The 14,966-nt window shown below is 50.3% G+C and overlaps 1 protein-coding gene across 1 annotated transcript; it reads right to left on the bottom strand.

Annotated features, from left to right (window-relative positions):
• Positions 1-4,086: 4,086 nt before the first annotated feature.
• LOC110197383 (general transcription factor IIF subunit 1-like) lies at positions 4,087-11,118 on the bottom strand. The gene is given in 14 exon segments (XM_020971246.2): positions 4,087-4,341; positions 4,344-4,393; positions 4,472-4,598; positions 5,322-5,460; positions 5,583-5,659; positions 6,241-6,360; positions 7,671-7,735; positions 7,820-7,970; positions 8,076-8,263; positions 9,088-9,258; positions 9,628-9,821; positions 10,288-10,360; positions 10,494-10,540; positions 10,898-11,118. Coding segments are annotated over 14 exon segments (1,566 nt in total). The 5' UTR covers positions 10,910-11,118; the 3' UTR covers positions 4,087-4,189.
• Positions 11,119-14,966: the final 3,848 nt, after the last annotated feature.

Here is a 14,966-nt window from a genome sequence, read left to right as displayed (position 1 = left end):
CTACCTTGCCCAAAGACCCAGAGGAGCTCTGCCATCTCATACAAACTGGCTACTTGGTTTGAGTAGAAGTCCATCGGGGGAAGACTTCTCTGAAGTCCTGCTGGGTGGGTTCCTCATCACTAGCATTGCACAAAGGTACCAAGACCCTCCCATGTGCATCTATGCTTCACACTGTAAGAGGACATTGGCTTCATGAGACTCCAACTGACAATTATTCGTCTTGTCTGGAAATCCTCTGCTGATTTGTGGCAAGCCAAATATTGACTGGCAGGGGCATTGAAGTCCATCAGTACATCTCTATTATCTGCAGGTGAAGAGGATCTGCCATCATTCCTTTCTCCTTCAAATGAAGAGGAGGGGTTTTTGTGTGTGTTGTCAAGGGTTTCTTTGGCAGTCTGGCAAAGTCTATGGACTCTTTTTTAGAATGACGTTTTCATTTATTTTTTTTTTGAGGCAGTCGGGATTAAGTGACTTGCCCAGGGTCACACAGCTAGTAAGTGTCTGAGTGTGGATTTGAAATCAGGTCCTTCTGTCTTCAGAATCAGTGCTCTATCCACTGAGCCACCTAGCTGTCCCTCAGAATGATGTTTTTAAATAACTGAAGGAAATGTCAAATTTCAGGTAGAGGTTAGTGAAAATAAGGGTCAAACCATCCCTCTACACAGGTGAGGTGGATCGAAGGAGTAGGTCATGAGAACTGAGTAGATGTAGGAATTGGGAGGGACTTCAACATTCAAGTTGATCATTCCTTCAAAAATCTTCTTCTCCCAATTCCTACATCTAGTTGGGATATAGAGGGACTATGAACCAGGTATTAAACTCCTTGAGGAAGTAAGGAGAATGAGCTTGGGTTGGGCGGCTAGTAGATCGTTACTAGAATATGGATTTAGTGATAAAATCTAGACCCACAGGAGAAGATCCTGACTCATGGCAGCAGAGGGAAGCAAAGACTCATTCATTAAGACCAGGGTATATGGGAGGCAGTAGCAGCAACGTCAAGAAGAATGACTTGAGAATTTCAGTGTCTTCTTGGGGAAGCAAGTTGTCCATGAATGCCAGGTGATGAAAAGAGCACAAGCGGTCTAAAAATGATGGAAAGTGTGTATTAAATACATTATACTTAACTGCTCTGTGTGTGTGTGTATCCTAAATGCTCCCCAAAGGATTGGGCAGAGAAACATTGGGGAATTGTCTACCCGCTAGCAATCAGGCACCGGTCTCCAAGGTTACACCATCATAACCTCCTATTACTGTATTTGTACTGTAAGGTGGTGCCTCTTTCTTATTTGGACACTATTTACTGAAAGGGGGCAGAAAAAAGAACATTTGTGTGAGAAACACTGAGAAAAGCAACCTCTCAGTACATAAGCAGAAACACAAGCAACACTAAGACCTGAGAGAAAGTATCCTCTCATGGGAAAAGGACTTAACTGAATATAAAGATGGTCCAAATGTTTCCTAGGAACTCATTTACATATGACTATTGTGTGGCCTTTGAGGCTGATAGCTTGGACACCCAGATAACTAGGACTGTTTGGTAATTTTGGGACAATTGTACATTGCCTGTCTATGGTGGGTCTGACAGAAATGTGCATTTTGGTTTTTCACCCTGTGGTAGAGGTGGCACTTCACACCAGGAAATCCTGCTTTGAGGCAAGAGTCAGTCATGGAGGAGAGGTGGGGAGAATAGAGCGAGGGTGGAGGAGGGGGAACAAGGAGGAACAAGGAGGAAAGGAGAGTTGAGTCTCACTCTGGAGCTTCTCATCGTCATCATCACTGAATTGTTTCCACCTGAGCATAAGGAAAGTCTACCTGCTGCTGGGAGCTGATCTGATTGGAGGAAGGCTCTGCTTTTTAAAGCTGATTGGAGAAGAGAGGACTCTTCAGCTGTTTGAAGGGCTAGCTAGGAAAAGAAAAAGCTTAAATAAGTATTGACTTTTACCACCACCTGCATGCAGCTTCAGATCCAGGAAACTCCTCTGAGCTTACGTGAGAGAGCTAACCCTCATACCTCTTCAGGAACTGCTTTTGTTGAAAGAGCTAACACTGCCTCAGAGTCTAGCCATAAAGAACAGATCTGAATAGTTCTATGGACCCCAGGCTTAGGGTCTCTGCTTTCACTAAAAGAGCTTAACACTGTTCCAGTCACCTAAGAGCAGCAACCAATCAGCCCAGCAGGTGAGTGGAGAAGCCCAGAAGAGGAGTAGCTCTTTCCAGAAGGGGACAAGCAGTAGACTCTTTCTTGAAGGAATCCAAGCCTCCAATACAGAGCTGTGAGTAGCCCTGGGCACAAGCTTGAATAAACCAGACAAGGAGGAAAACCCACGCGTCTTGTGATACTGTGGCTGAGGAGCATACACCCAGCCATGGCCACTCAGAGGTAGGTAGCTATGGTGCTGTGAGATGTGGATCTAGAATTCGATAATTTCCCAGGTGCAGGCCCAGAGTTCTAAGGACAGAAAGCAGCTCCCTAAGACTGAGACGAGATCAGTGGGAGGGTGAGCAGAAGAAGCACCGGGTCCAGGATGGGTTGTAGTTTCACAAAATCTAGACACTGCAGGGTTCCTCCCATCTCCTTCACAACAGGCTGGTCATTGCTGAATAGGTGGCCCAGAATATAAACCCTTGCCTGGCCAGCCCTTCCTTCCTGAAAATAGACCTAGAGACAAGAGGTGACAGGTTGGGAGCGTGTAGCCATACTTTTTCCCCCAATCACCACCATCAATTGAACCTGGGACTTAATGCCCTCCCAGACCATCAGTAACGGCTGGGAGAGGAAGAAAGAATGAAGTAGTTTTCTCTATGTGTTAGGCAATTCAGGGAGATGATAGATCCCTCCAGTATTTCTTACTTTCAAAATCAGACTATGCCTCTCCTTGTAGGAACCCTTCTTACCATGCTGGGACCTCATATCCCCAGCATCGTGTTGGAGGTCAAAGGTTTGTCCATGCTAGTCCCAACCTCTTTCCAATATCTCCTATATTATGTGGGTGTAAGCTCCAAAAAAGGAATTTATCCTCTGCATGCTCCCTACTCCTCACTACTGGGGCTGGAGTCCAGGCAGCCCTTGGCTATCTAAAATTCAGGGTGAAAGACTTCTCCTCACAATTTGGGATAGCAACAAAATTAAGGTAGAAAGAGGAGTGTCAGAGGGAAGCTCCTCCCTACCACTGACCTAACCCGTAACCCACCAGAAGTCACTTTTTACTGATCCTCCCTTATTCTCTCAAGGAGGGAGAATTGGGAGTTCAGGAACCCCAGATCTGTGAAGGAGAAAAGAAAATGTCTGGGGAGAGGCATGGAGGTGGAACAGAAAGACCACATGTTCAACAGATGGTGGGAAATCCCTGCTCAAACCTTTCTAGGTTCCAGGGGATTAAGGCATCATGCCCCTGTCTCCGGGCCTGGCTGCTCCAACATCAAAACAGGAAGCACCCATCACAGCCCATATCATCCCTTCATCATCAAGCCATAGATGGGACCAGGAAACTTGGCGCTCTTCCACCTCTCTCTGAGGGCTAAGGTAGAGTGAGGCTGGGGATCCCCTCCAGCCCTTCAGGGTCCCTGTCACTAGGAAGAGAACTAAGCTGTCCAAGCCCAGTCCCTGAAAGCATGGCCTGTGTGTAGGAGGGGGTGGGGGGATGAGGTGAGACAGGGTTCAGAAAAGCCCACTTGGACCTTCCCATATAAGGTGTGGGCAAGGAGATGGGGAACAGGAGAGGCTGCTCCTGGGAATGCCAGGCATTTCCCCACAATTAGCCTGACATCCCAGATATTCCCAGCAGCAGCCAACTGCAGTGTAGGGAGGGGAAGTTTCCACACCTGGACTCAGGACTAAAGCCCCTGATGGAAGGCTGTCCCTGTGGGGATGGGAAGGGGAGCACTGGATTTACAAGTCCCAAGGTCTGAGCTCCATTCACTGTCTGTGTTGAAACTAGGCCAGTCCCTTTCCCTCTGTGGGGCTCAGTTTCCCTATCTGTAGAGTGAGGGAGTTGGACTAGATGCTCTCAGGCCACTCTGGCTCCCAAATCCATAACCCTGGGAGTCCTGGTCTCCCCACCCCAAGAAGTCACACAGAGCCAGACAGAAAAATCATAAGCAGCTTTTATTCCCCCCCAAGGGGTGGGGGCCAGGTGTGGGGATCTCCTGTGCCCAGTCTGAGCCCTGTGGCCCACGCTGGGCCTGGGCCTCACTCCTTGAGGGAGAAGTGCATCTTGTCATTAATCATCTTGCGCTCAGGGTTGAGGCGCTTCAAGATCTGGGCCAGCACATTAACTGTCTGGTCACTGCTCAGCCCCGTCTTCTTGGTCTGGAACTTCTTCAGCAGGTCTTTGGTGGTCATGGCTTTCTGGTCAGGTAGCGTCTCACTGCGTCCTCTGTCACCTGCACGTCACTGTGGGGAGAAACACCAGCGTCAGGGGGCTGAGGTTCTTGTGCCCGCCCCGGCCCCCAGAAACCACTCCTCACTCACCCACTGCTGGGCGTGGATTTGCCAGACTGGGGCTGGGGGGTGGACTTCCCCGATGTGCTCTGGGGCCCAGCATCTAATCTCAGGCGCTTGGCGGCAGGCGTATCACTAGGGCCCGTCTGGCGCTTCCCTGCAGGAAACCATCCAAACTACAGTGTCAGAGCTGGAGGGGTCTCTCAGATCAGGCTTGTCTACACCTGAACAGAAATCCCCTCTTCAGTCCTCCTCAAGTGGTCCTCTGGCCCCTCTCTGAAGACTCATTTAGAAGAAGAGCAGCAAGATTGCAATGCTAGCCCTGCTACTACAGACCCTCTCTGGGCCTCAGTGTCCTTATCTGATTCCTGTAGGGCCTTGTTTCCAGGACCTACACACCCTGGCCATCTTCCTCTGGGTGTGTTCTCCCACAATGTCAACATGCTCCACAATATAGGGCCCCAGAACTGAGCACAATATTGCCGTGGCAAAGTACAGTGGCACTGTCCCTTTGCCAGGTCTGGGCCCATGCCCTGCACCTCCCACAGCAGCACAGAACCAGGTGAGCTTTTTCAGCTTGCAGGTGGCCCCAGGAGAAGGAACATCCCTAGACCAGCTGTGTCTAGTCTGGGCCCTGCCACCCATTCCCTGGGTAAGTCTGGCCTGTCCCTTGCTCTCTGGGCCTCAGCCTGTGCCCTCAGATGGAGATAACAGAACCTGCCCTAAAAGAAAAGCTGGGGAAGTGGTCTGAAAAGGTGAAGTTCCAGGCATGGAGAAAAGCCTACTGTCCCTATCAGAAGAGACAAATGGGGGCAGAACCAGCCCCAGCCAGGAGTACGGGCTTGTGAGTAGAGGGGACAAGGCCTGGGCTCCATCTCACCTTGCTCCAGCTTGTTGGCAGCTGCCCGGAGGGTGGAAGACGTGCTGCCACTGTCCACACTGGGAGTGCCTGGGCGGCTGTCTCCCCTGGAACTGCTGCCTGAGGCCTTCCGTTCCCTCTTGGGGGGCGTCTTCTTCTTCTGCAGAGATGGTATGGGGAAGGGAAGACTGAGCCAAGGGAGAAGAGAAACACAAGCCAGCCTTTGCCTGGGCTGGGAGTGGAGGAAGTCCCCTCGCTCGTGTCCCACTGGGCCATACTCACCGTCATGAAGAGGGCCGAGGATGCCTCGTTGTCAATGTCACTCTCCTCAGAGGTGTCTGACTCCTCACTGCTGTCTCCTGAGGGGTCAAACAGGAGGAGCCTGAGCCCTGTACTCTGGGACCCTTTGCTCTCCCCACCCCGAACTCCCTCTTCCCTCAGTCCCCAACAAACACTGCCTGTGCAAAAGGTCTACCTCCCCTGGGCTCCGCCCTCAGGGAGCTAGTCTAGCGGCAGACACCAGACTCTGACATGGAAAGAATCAACAGTCGTCTCCAACGTTCACAAGAATTAGCCTCAAGAAGTGTGTGGCACTGAGCTCATTCCCACTGATGCCCCCAGCCAGTAAAAGCTGGAGGCAGAGATGCCTGGGAGTGGGGCTTCTCAAGGAGGGGCCAGAGGGGAGGCAGAGGGACTCAAGTGGCCTCCAAAGACAAGCCTGGGGGCAAAGGGGAGAGTGGAGAGGATGCGCTATGACTAAGGGCCACAAGGGCAGCAATGAATGCAGGGTGCCTGAAGGGAAGCTGAGGCACCCCCGTGACCCACAGACGGCATCGAGGAAAGGAGGAGGAAACAAAGCTGGGGAGGGAGAGGCAGCTTGGGCCACACTGCAGAAGGTCTCCAGGGCCAGGCAACTTCCTTCTCCCCCACTCACACTTACCTTTCCTCCTCTTCTTCTCCTGGGGGGTAGGTGCCTTCTTCTCTTCCTCCTCCTTCTCCTCCTCCTCTGGGGGCTTTTCCTCCTCACTCTCTTCACTGCTTTCACTTTCTTCATCGATGCCTGGAAGAGAGAAGCAAGAGCTCTCTACTGCACCAGTGCCCCCTGGCCCTCCTGACCTGACCCTAGCCTCTCTCTCCTCAGCCACTGGCTCTCCTTCTCTGCTGCCTACAAACACACCCAGATCTACCCCAATCTTAAAGCACCTTCGCTGGACTTGACCATCTTCTCCAGCTTCAGGCCTGTATCTCTCTCCTCCCTTTCCCAGCCTTCCTCACAGAAAGTCTGTTGCACTCATTGGCTCCACTTCCTCACCTGCCATTCCCTTCTCAACCCCTGGCAGGGGTCTGACTTTGGCAAGCCAAATTGACTCAATCTTGCAACCACTTTCATTCAGGTTACCAGTGATCTCTTAGCTGTTAAACATCATTGCCTTTCCTATTCCTAACTGGATGTTGCACATGCACCTCCAACTCAACATGACTGAAGTAGAACTCATCACATCCCCCCAAACCCACTGCTCTCTTTTTTTTTATTTTCTCAAGTTCTTTTTAAGAGTTCAAGTGTTCCCAGGTTTGCAAGCTTCCAGGCACATTCTACTCTTTCCTCTCCCTCACCACTCACATCCACTCAGCTGTCAACTCTTGTCTATTCTACCACTCTATTTCTTATGTCATTCTTCTCTCCATTCCTAATTCAGACCCTCATCTCACCTGGACCACTGCAACAGCCTCCTTACTGGGCTCCTTGCCTCCAATTTCTCCTCTCTCCTAGCCACCTCCAGAGTTGCCAAATTACTATACCTAAATCATAGGATTTATAAGGAACCATGTCACTTTCTAGACTCAACAAGCTTCAGAGGTTTTCTCTTGTTTCTAGGCTGAAATATGGGCTCCTGTTGGCCTTTAAAGCCATTCCCAATCTGGTCCCAACCTACATTTCCACATGTGCTTCACATGATAGCCTTCAAAAGCTCTATGGTCCAAAACACTGGCCTATTTATTGTTCTTCACACACAACAGCTGAGCTTCTGAACAGGTTGTCCCACAGGCCAGGAACCCTCATCTTCCTGACCTTTCCCTTCTGGCATGCCCAGCTCTGTTCAATACTCTACTCAAGTGACCCTTCCCACTGGAGACCTTTTCTGATCACTGTTGTTAGCATTTCCACTCCCAGCCCATCCCCCTGCTTCCCCTTCCTAAAGTGATTTTGAATCTGCTTTGCACCTCTCTGGCTACATGTTTTCTCCCTGAAGTAGAATGTAAGTCCCTTGATGACAGGGCTTCTTTCTCTCAAATACAAGTCTCCTCAGCGGATGGCACTTACCCAGCACTGGCTGAACTGAACTGGACTGTGACCAGTGTCACACCTACCTTTAGGGCCATCCTCCTCCTGCTTGACCACCTTGGGTTTCCCTACTGCCTCCTCCTCAGAGCTGCTGTAAGGGAAAGAACAGGCTGCACGTGAGCAGACCTGGCCTCCAAGTCTGAAAGGAAGAAGTGGGGTGGCCTGTCTCCCTCACCTGGAGCCATCTGACATGTAGTCCACCTCCTGGCCCTCAAAGTCCCCATCATCACTGTCCTCAAAGGCCTCATCATCAGAGCCCTTCTTCTTCTTCTTCTTGCCCCCTCTGGAGGGAGCCGCCTTCTTCTTGGTCTTGGGGACCTTCTCCCCTGGGGACAGCAGATGAGGTCAGGGCCTACCCTGGGCTGGTCACTGGTCCTCTGGGGCCTTTGCCCTGCGCACACACACTGCCCACCCCAGGGCCCCGTCCTCACCCTCCTCTCCACTGCCACTGCTGTCATCAGAGCTCATCTCCAGGTCATCCTCCAGGTCATGGATCCGCAGTTCACTGGGCTTCTTCCGGTTCTTCTTCTCTTTGTGCTCCTCCTCATCCTCATCATGGTCCTGGTCCTTCAGCCGACGCTGCTGCATGATGCTGAAGTGGTTCAACACTTTGTTCCTCCTACAGAAAGAGGGTATGGATCACGGAGGGTCTCCAGGTGAACAGTCCCCCCACATCCAGGAAGCCTTCCCTGATTGAACATGCCCAACTCGGGTCTCTCTCCCTTCCCTTCAGGGCTTATGGCTCTTTATTTGCACTGGGGTGGGTGGGTGTGTGTCTCTCTCTCCCAAAGCCAAGAAGCAGTGGCAAGAGCCCTTATACGGAGTTAGGAGAGCTAGGTCTGATCCTGGTTGTGATATTCAGTCAGATCCTTTGATCACAGACTAGAGCTGGAAGCAAACTTGGACGCCATCCAGGCCACCTCCTTCGTTTAATAGCTAAGGGAGCTGAAAGAAATGAGGTTAAGGGACTTATCCAAGACCTCAAAGGTCGTAAGAGGATTTTGCCAATTACTAGCCCTATGACCTTGGGCATACTCCCAGGCCTCCACTGTCTTTGCTGAACAAAAAAGATGACTGGCCCAAGGCCCAGAAGGTGCAGGGAAGTGGTTGTGTCACTAGGAGGTAGATGACATATAAAGGGATCACAAGAACTCATGCCACGACCTGGTAAGTGCATTCAAGAGGCACACAGCATGAGGCAAAGGCTGAGAAGGGCAGGACAGCTGGAGACTTGGAGCTGACCTTCATCCATGCTGGATGTACCTCGTGTGTACCCAGTGATTTACACCCTGCCTCCTCCATGGGAACGTACACGCCTCTGAGGGCAGGGGCTGCCTTGGCCTTTCTTTGCATCCCAAACCCTTAGTACGGCGCCAGCTACAGAAGAAGTACTGAGGACGTGCTCTCTGACAGACTGACTGCTGCCCCCCCCCCCCCGCTCACCTCTCCCATTCTTCCTCAGCCTCCTCTGCAGTGAGTGTCCGGTGCCGGGCCACAGGCGTGAAGTTGTACCAGTTGTGCACAGGGAAGGCTTCGAAGGCCCCGTCAGGGCACTGGGTAAAGATGTAGTAGGAGGTGTTTTCTGTCACGCCACCCTTCTTTACTCCCTTGAACCTGCAGCAGGCAGCAGGAAAGGGGACAAAGACATAGTCACTACCCAAGCCCTAGTCACTCATCCACAGGCTGCTCCCCTCAGGAGGCTGGCTGCAGTTCAACAGGGACAGGCACAGAAATCTGAATCTCAAGGCACTGACAGATTTAGGAAAGTGGCCCAGGATGGGGGCCAAGGCCTGGGGTCCTAGCCCTCAGGCAGACCAACAGCTCCCTGGGACCTTTTGTGGTCTTGCATTTTTCATCCACCAAAGCATGAAGAATGTCCCCTGCCCTGCTTTCCCTCCCAGGAAGGGCAGAAGTCAGCCCTGGGACAGGCCAAAGCCAGAAGGTGAGGAGCATAAACTGGGGGCCTCTAAAAGGACCACTCACCTCCTGCCTGTTTTGCCATTGACTTTGAGTAGCCAGGGCTGGTCCTCGGCCTTGAAGGCCTTGAGAATGATGCCATACTTCTTCCTCCTGGCCTCTTCCCTCAGCTTTCGATTAAACTCGCTGCCGGCCCCAGATTCTGGCATCTCTTCCTCCTGATAGATCTTCTTGTTGCTCAGATCCCGTTCCATCTTGGCCTGGCATGTAGGAAGCAACCTCATCCCAGAGCCCCTGGCAAGGATTGTTAGGGGATAACTTGCCTCACCTCCGGCAGACTCCAGCTGAGCTGGCTTGTCTGGCCTCATGCCATTCACCTCCACTGTCCAAAGCTCTGCTCAAGCCCTGCCTTCTTCAGGTCTTTCCTAAGTACTGACCCTCAATGTTCTCCTATGGTCACGACTGATTTCTGCACACTGTGGTAGGAGATCTTTCTCTTATGTTTCTTTCATGTCCCATAAGGTACAGTGATAAGCTGGGCATAGAATAGGTGGCTCATGTATTGGTAAGAGTGACAGAACTAGGAAGATGCCCTTTCTTCTGCCCATGCAGGCCTCATACCCCTGGGCCTGGAAGCCACCAACCCTCACCTTTTGATCCAAACTTAAAGCCTCCTTGCCCACTTCCTGGAGGCTCCTGCCCAGTGCCAGGACATGAGACTTTTACCTGGTGCCAGGTGGAGAAGTTGACTTTGTCTGCTGCGTTGAAAGCCATGATATTGTACCTCTTGGGGTTGTTCCTGCAGGAATAGAATTGTCAGCAGGCAGGAAAGACAGGTAAATGGAGACAGGAGAAAAGCTGAGGCTGGGATTTGAGCACTCCCCCACATCACATCATATCAACCCACCCCATCCCACCCCCAAAGAACTCACTTGGGGACTCGAACAACATATTCAGTCACAGTCTGGGTGCTGGTCCCCTGGAGAAGGAGAGAAAAGGGAAATCATAGAGCACTGGGTAACAACTAGGAGAAATACTTTAAAACACAAGGCTGTACATGGTGACACACATTCAACAGTCAAACACGGAAGTGCAGGTGGGGAGAGGCACAGATGCTTGTAGAAACACCCCTAGCACAGCATCACAGCCGCAAACCCACAAGTACATGCGTGTACACACACACACACACACACACACACACACACACACACACACACACACACACGCGCACGCGCGCGCGCGCGCGCCGCAGGTGCGCACCGCGGCGCCCCGTCCAAGCCGCTCCCACTCACCAGGGTCACACGCGCGCACACAGGCGGCTCCCCAGCTCACTCACCAGGGTCGTCATGGCCAGGGCTGGGCAGCGCGGTGCGTGGCGAAGGGAGGAGATCCGTACAGAACCGCCTGGTTCCCGACACCCAGCTCCACAAACTCCCCACCGAACCGGCTTTGAGGTACTGGGAGAAGCTCAGGTGCCAGCATTCACCGCGGCCGGATCCGGAAGTGACTGCCCCGTCGTCATGACAACGACCCACCGCCTCGCGTGTCCCAACCCTCCATCCCGGTCCGCTATCCCCGCGGCGGGGGAACGATCTGATCTTCGAGATGATTCTGAGCGATTACGCCCCTCACAGAAGATGCTAACACGCCCCTTTCCTGGGTCCTCTTGGCCCCTTCCCCCTCCCTCCCAGAATCTCGGTGTGATTTCGAGAGCTTTTCGCGCGTCATTAATTATTCATGAAGCTACGGATTCCCAGAGTCCTATGGACTCGGCGTACCCCCTCCCCGTGTCGTCATCCCGTAGATGCACAGCGCGGTCCATTTTGGGAAACGTAGTCCTTGATCCTCCTGGGTACCCGAAAGGGCGCGGAGCTCTGTGCGCAGACGCACACATTCTGTACTTTCTTTTTCCCCTTCCCCCATTGATGTAACTCTGGTGGCCTCGTTACCATGGCAATTGTAGCCTTTCCTCACTCCCTACCTCCCAGCTTCTTGAAGCAACTGCAACCACGTCTCCGAGCTGGTGAGGACCTATGGGGCGCTTGTTCCAACCCTCTTTACAGCACAGCCTGTAACAACAAGTGCCCATCCAACCCTGCTCAAAGAGCGCCCGTGATGGAATGGGAGCTGCTCCATCCAGAGGCAGGCAGCCGCTCATGCCGCTTTGGGATCGCTCTTAACTGTTAGGAAGTTTTTCCTTATAGCAAGCTTTAATTGCTGTCTTTGCAGTTTCCACCTGTTTATCCCTTTTAGGAGCTAAATAGGACAAGGCGAATCCTTTTCCCAAGTAACAGCCCTTCAAATACTAGAAGACAAGTGTGCCGCTGTCCCCCCTCCCCGCACCCCCCCCAATATCTTTGTAAGCTAAAATCCGCATTCCTTGGACCTAATCCTCCACTATACCAGTTCCACTCTGGAGCATAATCAGCTCATCAATATCTTTTCTAAAATGTGGTGCCCAGACGGGAACACTCCAGATGTGCTCTATACACCAGGACAATCACCTTATTTCCAGAAGCTGCACGTTTCTCTATGCAGCCTGAGACTGAATTAGTCTTTCTGGTTGCCATATCACACGGTAATTTTTCAGATGAACTTATAGCCTTCCCCAACCTGTACTTGTCAAGCTGATTTTTTCAGCCCAAGTATAGGATTTGTCATTTATCTGTACTAAAATTCCATCAGTCAGCCAGGCAACCGTTTGTTAAGTCCCTACTCTGTGCCAGTCACTGAGCTAAGCATTGGAGCCACAGAGAAAGCCAAAAGACAGTCCCTGCTCTCCAGAAGCTCACAGTGTGATGAGGGAGACAACATGCAAATAGTAATGTAAAAACAAGCTATATACAGGATAAATAGGAAGTAATCAATAGAGGGAAGACATTAGAACTAGGCTTCCTGTAGAACAGTGATGTCAAACTCAAATAGACACAGGTGCCACTAAACTGTTTATAAGGATCCCTGAAGGCTACATATTGACTTAGTTTTGAAATGTAATATTATCTATGTTTTAGTGTGTTGTTATTTATTTTGCTAAATATTTCTCAATTACATTTTAATTGATTTTAATTACATTTTAATCCTGCAGCACTTGGGAGTGTGGGGCATACCAGACCTGTGTGTTTGACAGCTCTGCTGTAGAAGGCAAGATTTTAACTAGGACTTCAAGGAAGCCAGGGAAGCTAGGAGGTAGATATGAGGAAGGATTGAATTCCAGATATGGAAGACAGCCAGTGGAAAGGCATAGAGTGGAGAGATGAGGTGTCCTGTGTGAGGAACAGTAAGGAGTCCAGTGTCGCAAGGATCCAAGAGGAAGTGGGGATGTGTAAGGCGTAAGAAAGCTGGGATGGCGGGGGATGGGTTATGAAGAGCTTTGAATGCTGAACAGAGGGTTTTGTACTGACCCTGGAGATGACAGGTTGCTATTGGAGTTTACTGAGTTGTGTGGTAACATGGTCAGGCTTGCACTTAGGAAGATCACTTCGACATTTAAGTAGATAGACTGCAATAGGAAAGGACTTGTGTCAGAGAGACCAATCAGTGGGCTATTGCAATATTTCACGTGTGAGGAGATGAGGACCTGCACCAGAGTGGTGGCAATGTCAGAGGAGAGAAGGGGGGATGGTATTTGAGAGATGTTATGGAGGTAAAATCAACAGGCTTTGGCCACAGGCTGGATATGGGGGGAGAGGAGAGAGAGAGAGAGAGAGAGAGAGAGAGAGAGAGAGAGAAGAGAGAGAGAGAGAGAGAGAGAGAGAGAGAGAAGAGAGAGAGAGAGACATGGGGGAGGGGAGAGGAGGTGGAGAGAGAGAGAGAGAGAGAGAGAGAGAGAGAGAGAGAAGAGAGAGAGAGAGAGAAGTGTCAAAAATGATACCTAGGTTTCAAGCCTGGGGGATTGAGAGGGTGGTGTTACTCTTGATAGTAAGTGGGAAGTTTGAAAGTGGGGAGGGTACAGGGGAAAGATAATGAATTCAGTCTGGGACATGTTGAGTTTAATTAATGTCTATGGGAGATCCAGTTTGAGATGTCCAGTAGGCAGCTGGAGATGAGAGGTCAGCAGAGAGGTTGGGGCAGCATCAGTAGATCTGAGAATCATCTGCACAGAGATGATAATTGAATCCAGGAGAGTGAATAAGATCACCAAGTGAAGTAGTATAGACAGAGAAAAGGAGGCCCAGGACGGAGCCCATTGAGACCCCTATAGTTAGTGGGTGTGATCTGGATGAAGATCTAGCAAAAGCAAATTGGAAGAGGAACAGTGAGATGGATAGGAAGAGAACAAGGAGAGAGCAGTGTCTTGAAAACCTAGAGAAGAGAGTACCTCACACCTACTCTTTTTCTGTCATCTGTAAATTTGATAAGCATTCTACCTGTGCCTTTACCTAAGTGTAGAGGTATTGGTTTTTGAAAGCCCAGGGCCTAATCACATAAAAGGGACAGTAAGATGTTATTAAACTCACTGTAAACATGATAAGGAGTTATTAAACTGCAACCTATCCCTTGAGTGAATTGAAAAGGAAACATCAAACAACAATTAGCTACACTTCAAGGTGACTTTTAAAAGTTCTAGAGGCAGCTTGGTGATACTACCTGTGTGACCCTGGGCAAGTCACTTAACCCCAACTGCCTTTTTAAAAAAAAGTTCTGCAACAAGAACTTAGACTGAAAACCAGCTCTTGACAACACATATAGAAGATGCATGGAGTTGGAGACTATGAGGCTGCAAGAAGCTTTGGGAACTGGGAGAATGCAAGTGAGGCTGTAATGGGCCAATTGGGCACAAGGAATTTCTGGCCAGATGCAGTCTTGCTGTGCCCTCCCCCAAACACACACACACACACACACACACACACACACAAAATCACAAAGCTGTAATTCTGTATCTCCTTTCTTCCTATGTGCACTTCTGGTAGCCTGAAACCTTTCCCTTTTGGCACAGGAAAAAGATATTTACCTCTGTTTTAAATATTTACTTTTATTTATAAACAGGGTTAACCAAAATATTTGATAGTCTGGGTGTACTCATTCATTAAAGGCATCACTAGAGAGGGACTTCTAAATGGACATAGCGAATCTTCTTTAAGAAAGTAGCATGTATTTTTGTAGAAACAAACCTGGAAAGTTTGAGTCAACGAAGTGACAGTTATCATGGAATCGGCAGGTCTCTGAGTTACAAAAGATGAGCCCCTTTATGGAATGCCTCATAGGGTCAGCTTTTGGACTTGCAGAGGGCTTGAAAGATACCCATCCTAAACTCACATGATAAACCTATTTGCAAAAACTAGAGAAAAAATTTGGGGTCAGTGGGATGCCACAGCTAGCCACTAAATCCACTGCTATAGAAGGGAGCAGTAAAGCCTGAGGAAGCAGATGAGTTTAGAGTGGAATGATCACCTCGATGGCTTGAT

The sequence above is a fragment of the Phascolarctos cinereus genome, unplaced genomic scaffold, assembly GCF_003287225.1.
Source record: "Phascolarctos cinereus isolate Bilbo 61053 unplaced genomic scaffold, phaCin_HiC Scaffold_4;HRSCAF=312, whole genome shotgun sequence".
Taxonomy (NCBI): domain Eukaryota; kingdom Metazoa; phylum Chordata; class Mammalia; order Diprotodontia; family Phascolarctidae; genus Phascolarctos; species Phascolarctos cinereus.
The sequence above is the reverse complement of the archived record's forward strand: the minus strand, read 5'-3'. Positions and strand labels throughout refer to the sequence as shown.